Raw genomic sequence first — 22,148 nt, 5'->3', positions numbered from 1 at the left:
GAAATAAGCCCTGAGTGAAACATGATTGTAAAACCAACATCGTCCTAGACTTGAACTCATTTAAAGAGGTTGCATGAGGGCTGATGTAGCTGAAACTGTGATGATGGCAGTTTTGTATAGAATTCCAATGGACCAAACCCCTTCCCATTCACTTCCATCAAATAAAAGAACAATGAAGAAACAAAAGAAAGTTCTTTAATATTTATGTGGAGTCTTTCATGACCTCAGGATGTAAAAAAGTGTGTCACAGCCAAATTAAACACTTTTGAAGTGTAGTGTCTGTTGTAATGTAGGAAACACAGCAGCCAAGTTGTGCACAGCAAGATCCCACAGCAGCAATGAAATAAATGAGCAGGTATTCCGTTGTTCGTGATATTGATCAGTAAAGCGGGGAGAACTCTGCTGCTTTTCTTTGAATAGTGCCAGGGGATGTTTAAAGCCCACCTGAGAGGGCCGAGAGTGGGCCTCAGGTGAGTTTTCACGGGGATTCTCCTGCTCGGGCACTGTAATTTCAATCTGTTGTAAGTGCGGTGACTGTTGCCCGGTGCAGTATCCACCATCACGACCGACATCCCATAAAGCACCATCATATGAGCAGCCTGTTAGTGGTGGCAGAAATCAAATAACGGCAACATTTGAAACAAAATCAGGAAACTCTCAGCAGGTCAGGCAGCATCTGTGGAGAGAACACCGGGGTTCAGGCTTCAGGTGTGGCCCCTTCATCAGAACTGGAAGTAATTACAGATGGACATCATTTAAAAAGGGACAGAACAAAGGGAAGGAGGAGGGAAAATACACACATTAATACAAGGGAGGAAGTAGGACGATCTGTGAAGCGGTTCAGAGGGAGAACGGTGATGGGTAAATGGATGAAGTGATATTAACATGGGCAGGAAGCATAATACAATAAAATAAATTGAGGTGATCGGGTGTGTCTGAAGCAGAAGGAAGGGCAGAATCGAAAATGTACCTTCTGCTCATTTTCTCTCTCTCTGGTCACAGGTCCGAGTCTTCACCTTCTCAGTGGGACAACACAACTATGATGTCACGCCTCTGCAGTGGATGGCCTGCGCAAATAAAGGTACGGAGTAATGTGAGCACGATCACAGACAGGGTGTGTTATCACAGTCACAGACACAGTGTGTTATCACAGTCACAGACACGGTGTGTTATCACAATCACAGACACGGTGTGTTATCACAGTCACAGACACGGTGTGTTATCACAATCACAGACAGGGTGTGTTATCACAATCACAGACACGGTGTGTTATCACAATCACAGACACGGTGTGTTATCACAGTCACAGACACGGTGTGTTATCACAGTCACAGACAGGGTGTGTTATCACAATCACAGACACAGTGTGTTATCACAATCACAGACACGGTGTGTTATCACAATCACAGACAGGGTGTGTTATCACAATCACAGACACGGTGTGTTATCACAATCACAGACAGGGTGTGTTATCACAATCACAGACACGGTGTGTTATCACAATCACAGACACGGTGTGTTATCACAGTCACAGACACGGTGTGTTATCACAGTCACAGACAGGGTGTGTTATCACAATCACAGACACGGTGTGTTATCACAGTCACAGACACGGTGTGTTATCACAATCACAGTCACGGTGTGTTATCACAGTCACAGACACAGTGTGTTATCACAATCACAGTCACGGTGTGTTATCACAGTCACAGACACGGTGTGTTATCACAATCACAGACACGGTGTGTTATCACAATCACAGACACGGTGTGTTATCACAGTCACAGACAGGGTGTGTTATCACAATCACAGACAGGGTGTGTTATCACAATCACAGACACGGTGTGTTATCACAATCACAGACAGGGTGTGTTATCACAATCACAGACACGGTGTGTTATCACAATCACAGACAGGGTGTGTTATCACAATCACAGACACGGTGTGTTATCACAATCACAGACAGGGTGTGTTATCACAATCACAGACACAGTGTGTTATCACAGTCACAGACACGGTGTGTTATCACAATCACAGACACGGTGTGTTATCACAGTCACAGACACAGTGTGTTATCACAGTCACAGACAGGGTGTGTTATCACAGTCACAGACATGGTGTGTTATCACAATCACAGACAGGGTGTGTTATCACAATCACAGACACGGTGTGTTATCACAATCACAGACACGGTGTGTTATCACAATCACAGACACAGTGTGTTATCACAATCACAGACACAGTGTGTTATCACAGTCACAGACACGGTGTGTTATCACAATCACAGACACGGTGTGTTATCACAGTCACAGACACAGTGTGTTATCACAGTCACAGACAGGGTGTGTTATCACAGTCACAGACATGGTGTGTTATCACAATCACAGACACAGTGTGTTATCACAGTCACAGACACGGTGTGTTATCACAGTCACAGACACGGTGTGTTATCACAATCACAGACAGGGTGTGTTATCACAATCACAGACAGGGTGTGTTATCACAATCACAGACACGGTGTGTTATCACAATCACAGACACAGTGTGTTATCACAGTCACAGACATGGTGTGTTATCACAATCACAGACACGATGTGTTATCACAATCACAGACACAGTGTGTTATCACAGTCACAGACACGGTGTGTTATCACAATCACAGACACAGTGTGTTATCACAGTCACAGACAGGGTGTGTTATCACAGTCACAGACATGGTGTGTTATCACAGTCACAGACACAGTGTGTTATCACAGTCACAGACACGGTGTGTTATCACAGTCACAGACAGGGTGTGTTATCACAGTCACAGACAGGGTGTGTTATCACAATCACAGACACGGTGTGTTATCACAATCACAGACAGGGTGTGTTATCACAATCACAGACACGGTGTGTTATCACAATCACAGACACGGTGTGTTATCACAATCACAGACAGGGTGTGTTATCACAGTCACAGACACGGTGTGTTATCACAATCACAGACACAGTGTGTTATCACAGTCACAGACACAGTGTGTTATCACAATCACAGACAGGGTGTGTTATCACAATCACAGACACGGTGTGTTATCACAATCACAGACAGGGTGTGTTATCACAATCACAGACACGGTGTGTTATCACAATCACAGACAGGGTGTGTTATCACAGTCACAGACACGGTGTGTTATCACAATCACAGACACGGTGTGTTATCACAGTCACAGACACGGTGTGTTATCACAGTCACAGACAGGGTGTGTTATCACAATCACAGACAGGGTGTGTTATCACAATCACAGACACGGTGTGTTATCACAATCACAGACAGGGTGTGTTATCACAATCACAGACACGGTGTGTTATCACAATCACAGACAGGGTGTGTTATCACAATCACAGACACGGTGTGTTATCACAATCACAGACACGGTGTGTTATCACAGTCACAGACACGGTGTGTTATCACAGTCACAGACACGGTGTGTTATCACAATCACAGACAGGGTGTGTTATCACAATCACAGACAGGGTGTGTTATCACAATCACAGACACGGTGTGTTATCACAATCACAGACACGGTGTGTTATCACAATCACAGACAGGGTGTGTTATCACAATCACAGACACGGTGTGTTATCACAATCACAGACAGGGTGTGTTATCACAATCACAGACACGGTGTGTTATCACAATCACAGACAGGGTGTGTTATCACAATCACAGACACGGTGTGTTATCACAATCACAGACAGGGTGTGTTATCACAATCACAGACACAGTGTGTTATCACAGTCACAGACATGGTGTGTTATCACAATCACAGACACAGTGTGTTATCACAGTCACAGACACGGTGTGTTATCACAGTCACAGACACGGTGTGTTATCACAATCACAGACAGGGTGTGTTATCACAATCACAGACAGGGTGTGTTATCACAATCACAGACACGGTGTGTTATCACAATCACAGACACAGTGTGTTATCACAGTCACAGACATGGTGTGTTATCACAATCACAGACACAGTGTGTTATCACAGTCACAGACAGGGTGTGTTATCACAGTCACAGACAGGGTGTGTTATCACAGTCACAGACAGGGTGTGTTATCACAATCACAGACACAGTGTGTTATCACAGTCACAGACACGGTGTGTTATCACAATCACAGACACAGTGTGTTATCACAGTCACAGACAGGGTGTGTTATCACAATCACAGACACAGTGTGTTATCACAGTCACAGACAGGGTGTGTTATCACAATCACAGACAGGGTGTGTTATCACAGTCACAGACACAGTGTGTTATCACAATCACAGACACAGTGTGTTATCACAGTCACAGACACGATGTGTTATCACAATCACAGACACGGTGTGTTATCACAGTCACAGACAGGGTGTGTTATCACAATCACAGACAGGGTGTGTTATCACAGTCACAGACACGGTGTGTTATCATAATCACAGACACAGTGTGTTATCACAATCACAGACAGGGTGTGTTATCACAGTCACAGACACAGTGTGTTATCACAATCACAGACACAGTGTGTTATCACAGTCACAGACACAGTGTGTTATCACAATCACAGACACGGTGTGTTATCACAGTCACAGACAGGGTGTGTTATCACAATCACAGACAGGGTGTGTTATCACAGTCACAGACACAGTGTGTTATCACAGTCACAGACACAGTGTGTTATCACAATCACAGACACGGTGTGTTATCACAATCACAGACAGGGTGTGTTATCACAGTCACAGACACAGTGTGTTATCACAATCACAGACAGGGTGTGTTATCACAATCACAGACAGGGTGTGTTATCACAATCACAGACAGGGTGTGTTATCACAGTCACAGACACAGTGTGTTATCACAGTCACAGACACGGTGTGTTATCACAGTCACAGACACAGTGTGTTATCACAATCACAGACACGGTGTGTTATCACAATCACAGACAGGGTGTGTTATCACAGTCACAGACACAGTGTGTTATCACAGTCACAGACACGGTGTGTTATCACAGTCACAGACACGGTGTGTTATCACAATCACAGACAGGGTGTGTTATCACAGTCACAGACACAGTGTGTTATCACAGTCACAGACAGGGTGTGTTATCACAATCACTGACACAGTGTGTTATCACAGTCACAGACACGGTGTGTTATCACAATCACAGACACAGTGTGTTATCACAGTCACAGACAGGGTGTGTTATCACAATCACAGACACAGTGTGTTATCACAGTCACAGACAGGGTGTGTTATCACAATCACAGACAGGGTGTGTTATCACAGTCACAGACACAGTGTGTTATCACAATCACAGACAGGGTGTGTTATCACAATCACAGACACAGTGTGTTATCACAATCACAGACACAGTGTGTTATCACAGTCACAGACAGGGTGTGTTATCACAGTCACAGACACAGTGTGTTATCACAAAAACAGACAGGGTGTGTTATCACAATCACAGACACGGTGTGTTATCATAGTCACAGACAGGGTGTGTTATCACAATCACAGACACGGTGTGTTATCACAGTCACAGACACAGTGTGTTATCACAATCACAGACACAGTGTGTTATCACAATCACAGACAGGGTGTGTTATCACAGTCACAGACAGGGTGTGTTATCACAATCACAGACACGGTGTGTTATCACAATCACAGACACAGTGTGTTATCATAGTCACAGACAGGGTGTGTTATCACAATCACAGACACGGTGTGTTATCACAATCACAGACAGGGTGTGTTATCACAGTCACAGACAGGGTGTGTTATCACAATCACAGACAGGGTGTGTTATCACAGTCACAGACACAGTGTGTTATCACAATCACAGACACAGTGTGTTATCACAATCACAGACACGGTGTGTTATCACAATCACAGACAGGGTGTGTTATCACAGTCACAGACACAGTGTGTTATCACAATCACAGACAGGGTGTGTTATCACAGTCACAGACACAGTGTGTTATCACAATCACAGACACAGTGTGTTATCACAATCACAGACACGGTGTGTTATCACAGTCACAGACACAGTGTGTTATCACAATCACAGACAGGGTGTGTTATCACAGTCACAGACACGGTGTGTTATCACAGTCACAGACACAGTGTGTTATCACAGTCACAGACAGGGTGTGTTATCACAATCACAGACACGGTGTGTTATCACAGTCACAGACACAGTGTGTTATCACAATCACAGACAGGGTGTGTTATCACAGTCACAGACACAGTGTGTTATCACAGTCACAGACAGGGTGTGTTATCACAGTCACAGACACGGTGTGTTATCACAGTCACAGACACAGTGTGTTATCACAGTCACAGACAGGGTGTGTTATCACAATCACAGACACGGTGTGTTATCACAGTCACAGACACAGTGTGTTATCACAGTCACAGACAGGGTGTGTTATCACAGTCACAGACACAGTGTGTTATCACAGTCACAGACACAGTGTGTTATCACAATCACAGACACGGTGTGTTATCACAATCACAGACACAGTGTGTTATCACAGTCACAGACAGGGTGTGTTATCACAGTCACAGACACAGTGTGTTATCACAGTCACAGACAGGGTGTGTTATCACAGTCACAGACACAGTGTGTTATCACAGTCACAGACAGGGTGTGTTATCACAATCACAGACACGGTGTGTTATCACAGTCACAGACACAGTGTGTTATCACAATCACAGACAGGGTGTGTTATCACAGTCACAGACACAGTGTGTTATCACAGTCACAGACAGGGTGTGTTATCACAGTCACAGACACGGTGTGTTATCACAGTCACAGACACAGTGTGTTATCACAGTCACAGACAGGGTGTGTTATCACAATCACAGACACGGTGTGTTATCACAGTCACAGACACAGTGTGTTATCACAGTCACAGACAGGGTGTGTTATCACAGTCACAGACACAGTGTGTTATCACAGTCACAGACACAGTGTGTTATCACAATCACAGACACGGTGTGTTATCACAATCACAGACACAGTGTGTTATCACAGTCACAGACAGGGTGTGTTATCACAGTCACAGACACAGTGTGTTATCACAGTCACAGACACGGTGTGTTATCACAGTCACAGACACGGTGTGTTATCACAGTCTCAGACACAGTGTGTTATCACAATCACAGACACAGTGTGTTATCACAATCACAGACACAGTGTGTTATCACAGTCACAGACATGGTGTGTTATCACAATCACAGACACGATGTGTTATCACAATCACAGACAGGGTGTGTTATCACAGTCACAGACAGGGTGTGTTATCACAATCACAGACAGGGTGTGTTATCACAATAACAGACACGGTGTGTTATCACAGTCACAGACAGGGTGTGTTATCACAATCACAGACACGATGTGTTATCACAATCACAGACACAGTGTGTTATCGCAATCACAGACAGGGTGTGTTATCACAGTCACAGACAGGGTGTGTTATCACAGTCACAGACAGGGTGTGTTATCACAATCACAGACACAGTGTGTTATCACAGTCACAGACAGGGTGTGTTATCACAATCACAGACACAGTGTGTTATCACAGTCACAGACAGGGTGTGTTATCACAATCACAGACAGGGTGTGTTATCACAGTCACAGACACAGTGTGTTATCACAATCACAGACAGGGTGTGTTATCACAATCACAGACACAGTGTGTTATCACAGTCACAGACAGGGTGTGTTATCACAGTCACAGACACAGTGTGTTATCACAAAAACAGACAGGGTGTGTTATCACAGTCACAGACAGTGTGTTATCACAATCACAGACACAGTGTGTTATCACAATCACAGACAGGGTGTGTTATCACAGTCACAGACAGGGTGTGTTATCACAATCACAGACACGGTGTGTTATCACAATCACAGACACAGTGTGTTATCATAGTCACAGACAGGGTGTGTTATCACAATCACAGACACGGTGTGTTATCACAGTCACAGACACAGTGTGTTATCACAATCACAGACACAGTGTGTTATCACAATCACAGACAGGGTGTGTTATCACAGTCACAGACAGGGTGTGTTATCACAATCACAGACACGGTGTGTTATCACAATCACAGACACAGTGTGTTATCATAGTCACAGACAGGGTGTGTTATCACAATCACAGACACGGTGTGTTATCACAATCACAGACAGGGTGTGTTATCACAGTCACAGACAGGGTGTGTTATCACAATCACAGACAGGGTGTGTTATCACAGTCACAGACACAGTGTGTTATCACAATCACAGACACGGTGTGTTATCACAATCACAGACAGGGTGTGTTATCACAGTCACAGACACAGTGTGTTATCACAATCACAGACAGGGTGTGTTATCACAGTCACAGACACAGTGTGTTATCACAATCACAGACACAGTGTGTTATCACAATCACAGACACGGTGTGTTATCACAGTCACAGACACAGTGTGTTATCACAATCACAGACAGGGTGTGTTATCACAGTCACAGACACGGTGTGTTATCACAGTCACAGACACAGTGTGTTATCACAGTCACAGACAGGGTGTGTTATCACAATCACAGACACGGTGTGTTATCACAGTCACAGACACAGTGTGTTATCACAGTCACAGACAGGGTGTGTTATCACAGTCACAGACACGGTGTGTTATCACAGTCACAGACACAGTGTGTTATCACAGTCACAGACAGGGTGTGTTATCACAATCACAGACACGGTGTGTTATCACAGTCACAGACACAGTGTGTTATCACAGTCACAGACAGGGTGTGTTATCACAGTCACAGACACAGTGTGTTATCACAGTCACAGACACAGTGTGTTATCACAATCACAGACACGGTGTGTTATCACAATCACAGACACAGTGTGTTATCACAGTCACAGACAGGGTGTGTTATCACAGTCACAGACACAGTGTGTTATCACAGTCACAGACACGGTGTGTTATCACAGTCACAGACACGGTGTGTTATCACAGTCTCAGACACAGTGTGTTATCACAATCACAGACACAGTGTGTTATCACAATCACAGACACAGTGTGTTATCACAGTTACAGACATGGTGTGTTATCACAATCACAGACACGATGTGTTATCACAATCACAGACAGGGTGTGTTATCACAGTCACAGACAGGGTGTGTTATCACAATCACAGACAGGGTGTGTTATCACAATAACAGACACGGTGTGTTATCACAGTCACAGACAGGGTGTGTTATCACAATCACAGACACGATGTGTTATCACAATCACAGACACAGTGTGTTATCGCAATCACAGACAGGGTGTGTTATCACAGTCACAGACAGGGTGTGTTATCACAGTCACAGACAGGGTGTGTTATCACAGTCACAGACAGGGTGTGTTATCACAGTCACAGACAGGGTGTGTTATCACAATCACAGACACGGTGTGTTATCACAGTCACAGACAGGGTGTGTTATCACAGTCACAGACAGGGTGTGTTATCACAGTCACAGACAGGGTGTGTTATCACAGTCACAGACAGGGTGTGTTATCACAATCACAGACACGGTGTGTTATCACAGTCACAGACAGGGTGTGTTATCACAGTCACAGACAGGGTGTGTTATCACAGTCACAGACAGGGTGTGTTATCACAGTCACAGACAGGGTGTGTTATCACAGTCACAGACAGGGTGTGTTATCACAATCACAGACACAGTGTGTTATCACAGTCACAGACACGGTGTGTTATCACAGTCACAGACAGGGTGTGTTATCACAATCACAGACACGGTGTGTTATCACAGTCACAGACACAGTGTGTTATCACAGTCACAGACACAGTGTGTTATCACAGTCACAGACACGATGTGTTATCACAGTCACAGACACAGTGTGTTATCACAGTCACAGACACAGTGTGTTATCACAATCACAGACACGGTGTGTTATCACAGTCACAGACAGGGTGTGTTATCACAGTCACAGACACGGTGTGTTATCACAGTCACAGACAGGGTGTGTTATCACAATCACAGACACAGTGTGTTATCACAGTCACAGACACGATGTGTTATCACAGTCACAGACAGGGTGTGTTATCACAATCACAGACACAGTGTGTTATCACAATCACAGACACGGTGTGTTATCACAGTCACAGACAGGGTGTGTTATCACAGTCACAGACACAGTGTGTTATCACAGTCACAGACACAGTGTGTTATCACAGTCACAGACAGGGTGTGTTATCACAGTCACAGACACAGTGTGTTATCACAGTCACAGACACAGTGTGTTATCACAGTCACAGACACGGTGTGTTATCACAATCACAGACACAGTGTGTTATCACAGTCACAGACACGGTGTGTTATCACAATCACAGACACAGTGTGTTATCACAGTCACAGACAGGGTGTGTTATCACAGTCACAGACAGGGTGTGTTATCACAATCACAGACACAGTGTGTTATCACAATCACAGACACAGTGTGTTATCACAGTCACAGACACGGTGTGTTATCACAATCACAGACACAGTGTGTTATCACAGTCACAGACACGGTGTGTTATCACAATCACAGACACAGTGTGTTATCACAGTCACAGACAGGGTGTGTTATCACAATCACAGACAGGGTGTGTTATCACAGTCACAGACACAGTGTGTTATCACAATCACAGACACAGTGTGTTATCACAGTCACAGACACGATGTGTTATCACAATCACAGACAGAGTGTGTTATCACAATCACAGACACAGTGTGTTATCACAATCACAGACAGGGTGTGTTATCACAGTCACAGACAGGGTGTGTTATCACAATAACAGACACGGTGTGTTATCACAGTCACAGACAGGGTGTGTTATCACAATCACAGACACGATGTTTTATCACAATCACAGACAGGGTGTGTTATCACAATCACAGACACGATGTGTTATCACAATCACAGACAGGGTGTGTTATCACAATCACAGACACAGTGTGTTATCACAATCACAGACAGGGTGAGTTATCACAGTCACAGACAGGGTGTGTTATCACAATAACAGACACGGTGTGTTATCACAGTCACAGACAGGGTGTGTTATCACAGTCACAGACAGGGTGTGTTATCACAATCACAGACACGGTGTGTTATCACAGTCACAGACAGGGTGTGTTATCACAGTCACAGACAGGGTGTGTTATCACAGTCACAGACAGGGTGTGTTATCACAGTCACAGACAGGGTGTGTTATCACAATCACAGACACGGTGTGTTATCACAGTCACAGACAGGGTGTGTTATCACAGTCACAGACAGGGTGTGTTATCACAGTCACAGACAGGGTGTGTTATCACAGTCACAGACAGGGTGTGTTATCACAGTCACAGACAGGGTGTGTTATCACAATCACAGACACAGTGTGTTATCACAGTCACAGACACGGTGTGTTATCACAGTCACAGACAGGGTGTGTTATCACAATCACAGACACGGTGTGTTATCACAGTCACAGACACAGTGTGTTATCACAGTCACAGACACAGTGTGTTATCACAGTCACAGACACGATGTGTTATCACAGTCACAGACACAGTGTGTTATCACAGTCACAGACACAGTGTGTTATCACAATCACAGACACGGTGTGTTATCACAGTCACAGACAGGGTGTGTTATCACAGTCACAGACACGGTGTGTTATCACAGTCACAGACAGGGTGTGTTATCACAATCACAGACACAGTGTGTTATCACAGTCACAGACACGATGTGTTATCACAGTCACAGACAGGGTGTGTTATCACAATCACAGACACAGTGTGTTATCACAATCACAGACACGGTGTGTTATCACAGTCACAGACAGGGTGTGTTATCACAGTCACAGACACAGTGTGTTATCACAGTCACAGACACAGTGTGTTATCACAGTCACAGACAGGGTGTGTTATCACAGTCACAGACACAGTGTGTTATCACAGTCACAGACACAGTGTGTTATCACAGTCACAGACACGGTGTGTTATCACAATCACAGACACAGTGTGTTATCACAGTCACAGACACGGTGTGTTATCACAATCACAGACACAGTGTGTTATCACAGTCACAGACAGGGTGTGTTATCACAGTCACAGACAGGGTGTGTTATCACAATCACAGACACAGTGTGTTATCACAATCACAGACACAGTGTGTTATCACAGTCACAGACACGGTGTGTTATCACAATCACAGACACAGTGTGTTATCACAGTCACAGACACGGTGTGTTATCACAATCACAGACACAGTGTGTTATCACAGTCACAGACAGGGTGTGTTATCACAATCACAGACAGGGTGTGTTATCACAGTCACAGACACAGTGTGTTATCACAATCACAGACACAGTGTGTTATCACAGTCACAGACACGATGTGTTATCACAATCACAGACAGAGTGTGTTATCACAATCACAGACACAGTGTGTTATCACAATCACAGACAGGGTGTGTTATCACAGTCACAGACAGGGTGTGTTATCACAATAACAGACACGGTGTGTTATCACAGTCACAGACAGGGTGTGTTATCACAATCACAGACACGATGTTTTATCACAATCACAGACAGGGTGTGTTATCACAATCACAGACACGATGTGTTATCACAATCACAGACAGGGTGTGTTATCACAATCACAGACACAGTGTGTTATCACAATCACAGACAGGGTGAGTTATCACAGTCACAGACAGGGTGTGTTATCACAATCACAGACAGGGTGTGTTATCACAGTCACAGACAGGGTGTGTTATCACAATCACAGACACGATGTGTTATCACAATCACAGACAGGGTGTGTTATCACAATCACAGACACAGTGTGTTATCACAATCACAGACACGATGTGTTATCACAATCACAGACAGGGTGTGTTATCACAATCACAGACACGATGTGTTATCACAATCACAGACAGGGTGTGTTATCACAATCACAGACACAGTGTGTTATCACAATCACAGACACGATGTGTTATCACAATCACAGACAGGGTGTGTTATCACAATCACAGACACAGTGTGTTATCACAATCACAGACACGATGTGTTATCACAATCACAGACACAGTGTGTTATCACAATCACAGACACGGTGTGTTATCACAATCACAGACACGATGTGTTATCACAATCACAGACACAGTGTGTTATCACAATCACAGACAGGGTGAGTTATCACAGTCACAGACAGGGTGTGTTATCACAATCACAGACAGGGTGTGTTATCACAATCACAGACACGGTGTGTTATCACAGTCACAGACAGGGTGTGTTATCACAGTCACAGACACGATGTGTTATCACAGTCACAGACACAGTGTGTTATCACAATCACAGACACAGTGTGTTATCGCAGTCACAGACACGGTGTGTTATCACAATCACAGACAGGGTGTGTTATCACAATCACAGACACAGTGTGTTATCACAATCACAGACAGGGTGTGTTATCACAGTCACAGACACGGTGTGTTATCACAATCACAGACACGGTGTGTTATCACAATCACAGACAGGGTGTGTTATCACAGTCACAGACACGGTGTGTTATCACAATCACAGACACAGTGTGTTATCACAGTCACAGACACGGTGTGTTATCACAATCACAGACACAGTGTGTTATCACAGTCACAGACAGGGTGTGTTATCACAGTCACAGACAGGGTGTGTTATCACAGTCACAGACAGGGTGTGTTATCACAATCACAGACACAGTGTGTCATCACAGTCACAGACACGGTGTGTTATCACAATCACAGACACAGTGTGTTATCACAGTCACAGACAGTGTGTGTTATCACAATCACAGACACAGTGTGTTATCACAGTCACAGACAGGGTGTGTTATCACAATCACAGACAGGGTGTGTTATCACAGTCACAGACACAGTGTGTTATCACAATCACAGACAGGGTGTGTTATCACAATCACAGACACAGTGTGTTATCACAGTCACAGACACAGTGTGTTATCACAGTCACAGACACAGTGTGTTATCACAGTCACAGACAGGGTGTGTTATCACAATCACAGACAGGGTGTGTTATCACAGTCACAGACATGGTGTGTTATCATAATCACAGACACAGTGTGTTATCACAATCACAGACAGGGTGTGTTATCACAGTCACAGACACAGTGTGTTATCATAATCACAGACACAGTGTGTTATCACAATCACAGACAGGGTGTTTTATCACAGTCACAGACACGGTGTGTTATCACAATCACAGACAGGGTGTGTTATCACAGTCACAGAAACAGTGTGTTATCACAATCACAGACACAGTGTGTTATCACAATCACAGACAGGGTGTGTTATCACAGTCACAGACACAGTGTGTTATCACAATCACAGACAGGGTGTGTTATCACAGTCACAGACACAGTGTGTTATCACAGTCACAGACACAGTGTGTTATCACAATCACAGACAGGGTGTGTTATCACAATCACAGACACGGTGTGTTATCACAGTCACAGACACGGTGTGTTATCACAGTCACAGACACAGTGTGTTATCACAGTCACAGACAGGGTGTGTTATCACAATCACAGACACAGTGTGTTATCACAGTCACAGACAGGGTGTGTTATCACAGTCACAGACACAGTGTGTTATCACAGTCACAGACACAGTGTGTTATCACAATCACAGACAGGGTGTGTTATCACAGTCACAGACACAGTGTGTTATCACAATCACAGACACGGTGTGTTATCACAATCACAGACACGGTGTGTTATCACAGTCACAGACACGGTGTGTTATCACAGTCACAGACACAGTGTGTTATCACAGTCACAGACACGGTGTGTTATCACAATCACAGACACGGTGTGTTATCACAGTCACAGACACGGTGTGTTATCACAATCACAGACACGGTGTGTTATCACAGTCACAGACACGGTGTGTTATCACAGTCACAGACAGGGTGTGTTATCACAATCACAGACAGGGTGTGTTATCACAGTCACAGACACGGTGTGTTATCACAGTCACAGACAGGGTGTGTTATCATAATCACAGACACAGTGTGTTATCACAATCACAGACACAGTGTGTTATCACAATCACAGACAGGGTGTGTTATCACAGTCACAGACACGGTGTGTTATCACAATCACAGACACAGTGTGTTATCACAGTCACAGACACGGTGTGTTATCACAATCACAGACACAGTGTGTTATCACAGTCACAGACAGGGTGTGTTATCACAGTCACAGACAGGGTGTGTTATCACAGTCACAGACAGGGTGTGTTATCACAATCACAGACACAGTGTGTCATCACAGTCACAGACACGGTGTGTTATCACAATCACAGACACAGTGTGTTATCACAGTCACAGACAGGGTGTGTTATCACAATCACAGACACAGTGTGTTATCACAGTCACAGACAGGGTGTGTTATCACAATTACAGACAGGGTGTGTTATCACAGTCACAGACACAGTGTGTTATCACAATCACAGACAGGTGTGTTATCACAATCACAGACACAGTGTGTTATCACAGTCACAGACACAGTGTGTTATCACAGTCACAGACACAGTGTGTTATCACAGTCACAGACAGGGTGTGTTATCACAATCACAGACAGGGTGTGTTATCACAGTCACAGACACGGTGTGTTATCATAATCACAGACACAGTGTGTTATCACAATCACAGACAGGGTGTGTTATCACAGTCACAGACACAGTGTGTTATCACAATCACAGACACGGTGTGTTATCATAATCACAGACACAGTGTGTTATCACAATCACAGACACGGTGTGTTATCACAATCACAGACAGGGTGTGTTATCACAGTCACAGACACAGTGTGTTATCACAATCACAGACACGGTGTGTTATCACAATCACAGACACGGTGTTTTATCACAGTCACAGACACGGTGTGTTATCACAATCACAGACAGGGTGTGTTATCACAGTCACAGAAACAGTGTGTTATCACAATCACAGACACAGTGTGTTATCACAATCACAGACAGGGTGTGTTATCACAGTCACAGACACAGTGTGTTATCACAATCACAGACAGGGTGTGTTATCACAGTCACAGACACAGTGTGTTATCACAGTCACAGACAGGGTGTGTTATCACAATCACAGACACGGTGTGTTATCACAGTCACAGACACGGTGTGTTATCACAGTCACAGACAGGGTGTGTTATCACAGTCACAGACACAGTGTGTTATCACAGTCACAGACAGGGTGTGTTATCACAGTCACAGACACAGTGTGTTATGACAATCACAGACAGGGTGTGTTATCACAGTCACAGACACAGTGTGTTATGACAATCACAGACAGGGTGTGTTATCACAGTCACAGACACAGTGTGTTATCACAGTCACAGACAGGGTGTGTTATCACAATCACAGACACAGTGTGTTATCACAGTCACAGACAGGGTGTGTTCTCACAGTCACAGACACAGTGTGTTATCACAGTCACAGACACAGTGTGTTATCACAATCACAGACAGGGTGTGTTATCACAGTCACAGACACGGTGTGTTATCACAATCACAGACACGGTGTGTTATCACAGTCACAGACACGGTGTGTTATCACAGTCACAGACACAGTGTGTTATCACAGTCACAGACAGGGTGTGTTATCACAATCACAGACAGGGTGTGTTATCACAGTCACAGACACGGTGTGTTATCACAATCACAGACACGGTGTGTTATCACAGTCACAGACACGGTGTGTTATCACAATCACAGACACGGTGTGTTATCACAATCACAGACAGGGTGTGTTATCACAGTCACAGACACAGTGTGTTATCACAATCACAGACACGGTGTGTTATCACAATCACAGACACGGTGTGTTATCACAGTCACAGACACAGTGTGTTATCACAATCACAGACACGGTGTGTTATCACAATCACAGACACGGTGTGTTATCACAATCACAGACACGGTGTGTTATCACAATCACAGACACGGTGTGTTATCACAATCACAGACACGGTGTGTTATCACAGTCACAGACACGGTGTGTTATCACAATCACAGACAGGGTGTGTTATCACAGTCACAGACACAGTGTGTTATCACAATCACAGACACAGTGTGTTATCACAGTCACAGACACAGTGTGTTATCACAATCACAGACAGGGTGTGTTATCACAGTCACAGACACAGTGTGTTATCACAGTCACAGACAGGGTGTGTTATCACAATCACAGACACGGTGTGTTATCACAGTCACAGACAGGGTGTGTTATGACAATCACAGACAGGGTGTGTTGTCACAGTCACAGACACAGTGTGTTATCACAATCACAGACAGGGTGTGTTATCACAATCACAGACAGGGTGTGTTATCACAGTCACAGACACAGTGTGTTATCACAATCACAGACACGGAGATTTATCACAATCACAGACACGGTGTGTTATCACAGTCACAAACATGGTGTGTTATCACAGTCACAGACAGGGTGTGTTATCACAATCACAGACAGGGTGTGTTATCACAGTCACAGACACAGTGTGTTATCACAATCACAGACACGGAGATTTATCACAATCACAGACACGGTGTGTTATCACAGTCACAAACATGGTGTGTTATCACAGTCACAGACACGGTGTGTTATCACAATGACAGACAGGGTGTGTTATCACAATCACAGACACGGTGTGTTATCACAGTCACAGACACAGTGTGTTATCACAATCACAGACAGGGTGTGTTATCACAGTCACAGACACAGTGTGTTATCACAGTCACAGACAGGGTGTGTTATCACAATCACAGACACGGTGTGTTATCACAGTCACAGACACAGTGTGTTATCACAATCACAGACAGGGTGTGTTATCACAGTCACAGACAGGGTGTGTTATCACAGTCACAGACACGGTGTGTTATCACAATCACAGACACAGTGTGTTATCACAGTCACAGACAGGGTGTGTTATCACAGTCACAGACACGGTGTGTTATCACAGTCACAGACACGGTGTGTTATCACAGTCACAGACACAGTGTGTTATCACAATCACAGACACAGTGTGTTATCACAATCACAGACACAGTGTGTTATCACAATCACAGACAGGGTGTGTTATCACAGTCACAGACAGGGTGTGTTATCACAATCACAGACAGGGTGTGTTATCACAATAACAGACACGGTGTGTTATCACAGTCACAGACAGGGTGTGTTATCACAATAACAGACACGATGTGTTATCACAATCACAGACAGGGTGTGTTATCACAATCACAGACACGATGTGTTATCACAATCACAGACACGGTGTGTTATCACAGTCACAGACACGGTGTGTTATCACAGTCACAGACAGGGTGTGTTATCACAATCACAGACACGATGTGTTATCACAATCACAGACACAGTGTGTTATCACAATCACAGACAGGGTGTGTTATCACAGTCACAGGCAGGGTGTGTTATCGCAATCACAGACAGGGTGTGTTATCACAATCACAGACACGGTGTGTTATCACAGTCACAGACAGGGTGTGTTATCACAGTCACAGACACGGTGTGTTATCACAGTCACAGACAGGGTGTGTTATCACAGTCACAGACAGGGTGTGTTATCACAATCACAGACACAGTGTGTTATCACAGTCACAGACAGGGTGTGTTATCACAGTCACAGACAGGTTGTGTTATCACAATCACAGACACAGTGTGTTATCACAGTCACAGACAGGGTGTGTTATCACAATCACAGACAGGTTGTGTTATCACAATCACAGACACAGTGTGTTATCACAGTCACAGACAGGGTGTGTTATCACAATCACAGACAGGGTGTGTTATCACAGTCACAGACACAGTGTGTTATCACAATCACAGACAGGGTGTGTTATCACAATCGCAGACACAGTGTGTTATCACAGTCACAGACACGATGTGTTATCACAATCACAGACAGAGTGTGTTATCACAATCACAGACACAGTGTGTTATCACAATCACAGACAGGGTGTGTTATCACAGTCACAGACAGGGTGTGTTATCACAATAACAGACACGGTGTGTTATCACAGTCACAGACAGGGTGTGTTATCACAATCACAGACACGATGTGTTATCACAATCACAGACAGGGTGTGTTATCACAATCACAGACACGATGTGTTATCACAATCACAGACAGGGTGTGTTATCACAATCACAGACACAGTGTGTTATCACAATCACAGACACAGTGTGTTATCACAATCACAGACAGGGTGTGTTATCACAGTCACAGACAGGGTGTGTTATCACAATCACAGACAGGGTGGGTTATCACAATCACAGACACGGTGTGTTATCACAGTCACAGACAGGGTGTGTTATCACAATCACAGACACGATGTGTTATCACAGTCACAGACACAGTGTGTTATCACAATCACAGACACAGTGTGTTATCGCAGTCACAGACAGGGTGTGTTATCACAATCACAGACAGGGTGTGTTATCACAGTCACAGACACGGTGTGTTATCACAATCACAGACACAGTGTGTTATCACAGTCACAGACACGGTGTGTTATCACAATCACAGACACAGTGTGTTATCACAGTCACAGACAGGGTGTGTTATCACAATCACAGACACAGTGTGTTATCACAGTCACAGACACGGTGTGTTATCACAATCACAGACACAGTGTGTTATCACAGTCACAGACAGGGTGTGTTATCACAATCACAGACACAGTGTGTTATCACAGTCACAGACAGGGTGTGTTATCACAATCACAGACAGGGTGTGTTATCACAGTCACAGACACAGTGTGTTATCACAATCACAGACAGGGTGTGTTATCACAATCACAGACACAGTGTGTTATCACAGTCACAGACACAGTGTGTTATCACAGTCACAGACACAGTGTGTTATCACAGTCACAGACAGGGTGTGTTATCACAATCACAGACAGGGTGTGTTATCACAGTCACAGACATGGTGTGTTATCATAATCACAGACACAGTGTGTTATCACAATCACAGACAGGGTGTGTTATCACAGTCACAGACACAGTGTGTTATCACAATCACAGACACGGTGTGTTATCACAATCACAGACACGGTGTGTTATCACAGTCACAGACACGGTGTGTTATCACAATCACAGACAGGGTGTGTTATCACAGTCACAGACACAGTGTGTTATCACAATCACAGACACAGTGTGTTATCACAATCACAGACAGGGTGTGTTATCACAGTCACAGACACAGTGTGTTATCACAGTCACAGACAGGGTGTGTTATCACAATCACAGACACGGTGTGTTATCACAGTCACAGACACGGTGTGTTATCACAGTCACAGACACAGTGTGTTATCACAGTCACAGACAGGGTGTGTTATGACAATCACAGACAGGGTGTGTTATCACAGTCACAGACACAGTGTGTTATCACAGTCACAGACAGGGTGTGTTATCACAATCACAGACAGGGTGTGTTATCACAGTCACAGACACAGTGTGTTATCACAATCACAGACACGGTGTGTTATCACAATCACAGACACGGTGTGTTATCACAGTCACAGACACGGTGTGTTATCACAGTCACAGACACAGTGTGTTATCACAGTCACAGACAGGGTGTGTTATCACAATCACAGACAGGGTGTGTTATCACAGTCACAGACACGGTGTGTTATCATAATCACAGACACAGTGTGTTATCACAATCACAGACAGGGTGTGTTATCACAGTCACAGACACAGTGTGTTATCACAATCACAGACACGGTGTGTTATCACAATCACAGACACGGTGTGTTATCACAGTCACAGACACGGTGTGTTATCACAGTCACAGACACGGTGTGTTATCACAATCACAGACAGGGTGTGTTGTCACAGACACAGTGTGTTATCACAATCACAGACACAGTGTGTTATCACAATCACAGACAGGGTGTGTTATCACAATCACAGACACAGTGTGTTATCACATTCACAGACACAGTGTGTTATCACAATCACAGACAGGGTGTGTTATCACAGTCACAGACACAGTGTGTTATCACAGTCACAGACACAGTGTGTTATCACAATCACAGACAGGGTGTGTTATCACAGTCACAGACAGGGTGTGTTATCACAATCACAGACACAGTGTGTTATCACAGTCACAGACACAGTGTGTTATCACAATCACAGACAGGGTGTGTTATCACAGTCACAGACAGGGTGTGTTATCACAATCACAGACACAGTGTGTTATCACAATCACAGACACAGTGTGTTATGACAATCACAGACAGGGTGTGTTATCACAGTCACAGACACAGTGTGTTATCACAGTCACAGACAGGGTGTGTTATCACAATCACAGACAGGGTGTGTTATCACAGTCACAGACACAGTGTGTTATCACAATCACAGACACGGAGTGTTATCACAATCACAGACACGGTGTGTTATCACAGTCACAAACACGGTGTGTTATCACAGTCACAGACACGGTGTTTTATCACAATGACAGACAGGGTGTGTTATCACAATCACAGACACGGTGTGTTATCACAGTCACAGACACAGTGTGTTATCACAATCACAGACAGGGTGTGTTATCACAGTCACAGACACAGTGTGTTATCACAGTCACAGACAGGGTGTGTTATCACAATCACAGACACGGTGTGTTATCACAGTCACAGACACAGTGTGTTATCACAGTCACAGACAGGGTGTGTTATCACAGTCACAGACAGGGTGTGTTATCACAATCACAGACACGATGTGTTATCACAGTCACAGACACGGTGTGTTATCACAATCACAGACACGGTGTGTTATCACAATCACAGACACGGTGTGTTATCACAATCACAGACACGATGTGTTATCACAGTCACAGACACAGTGTGTTATCACAGTCACAGACAGGGTGTGTTATCACAGTCACAGACACAGTGTGTTATCACAGTCACAGACACGGTGTGTTATCACAGTCACAGACACGGTGTGTTATCACAGTCACAGACAGGGTGTGTTATCACAATCACAGACACAGTGTGTTATCACAGTCAC

At 44.4% G+C, this 22,148-nt stretch overlaps 1 protein-coding gene across 2 annotated transcripts in view; it reads left to right on the top strand.

Moving 5' to 3' along the window:
• Nucleotides 1-22,148, top strand: part of cacna2d2a (calcium channel, voltage-dependent, alpha 2/delta subunit 2a) — a 1,119,650-nt gene that overhangs the window by 850,530 nt on the left and 246,972 nt on the right. For both annotated transcript variants that reach the window (XM_067999049.1, XM_067999048.1), the window contains exon 12: nucleotides 1,003-1,081. In XM_067999049.1, coding sequence (XP_067855150.1) covers nucleotides 1,003-1,081 — 79 coding nt within the window. The remainder of the gene's footprint in view (nucleotides 1-1,002; nucleotides 1,082-22,148) is intronic.

The sequence above is a fragment of the Heptranchias perlo genome, chromosome 17 (assembly GCF_035084215.1).
Source record: "Heptranchias perlo isolate sHepPer1 chromosome 17, sHepPer1.hap1, whole genome shotgun sequence".
NCBI lineage: Eukaryota > Metazoa > Chordata > Chondrichthyes > Hexanchiformes > Hexanchidae > Heptranchias > Heptranchias perlo.
This window is presented reverse-complemented; position numbering and strand designations above follow the sequence as displayed.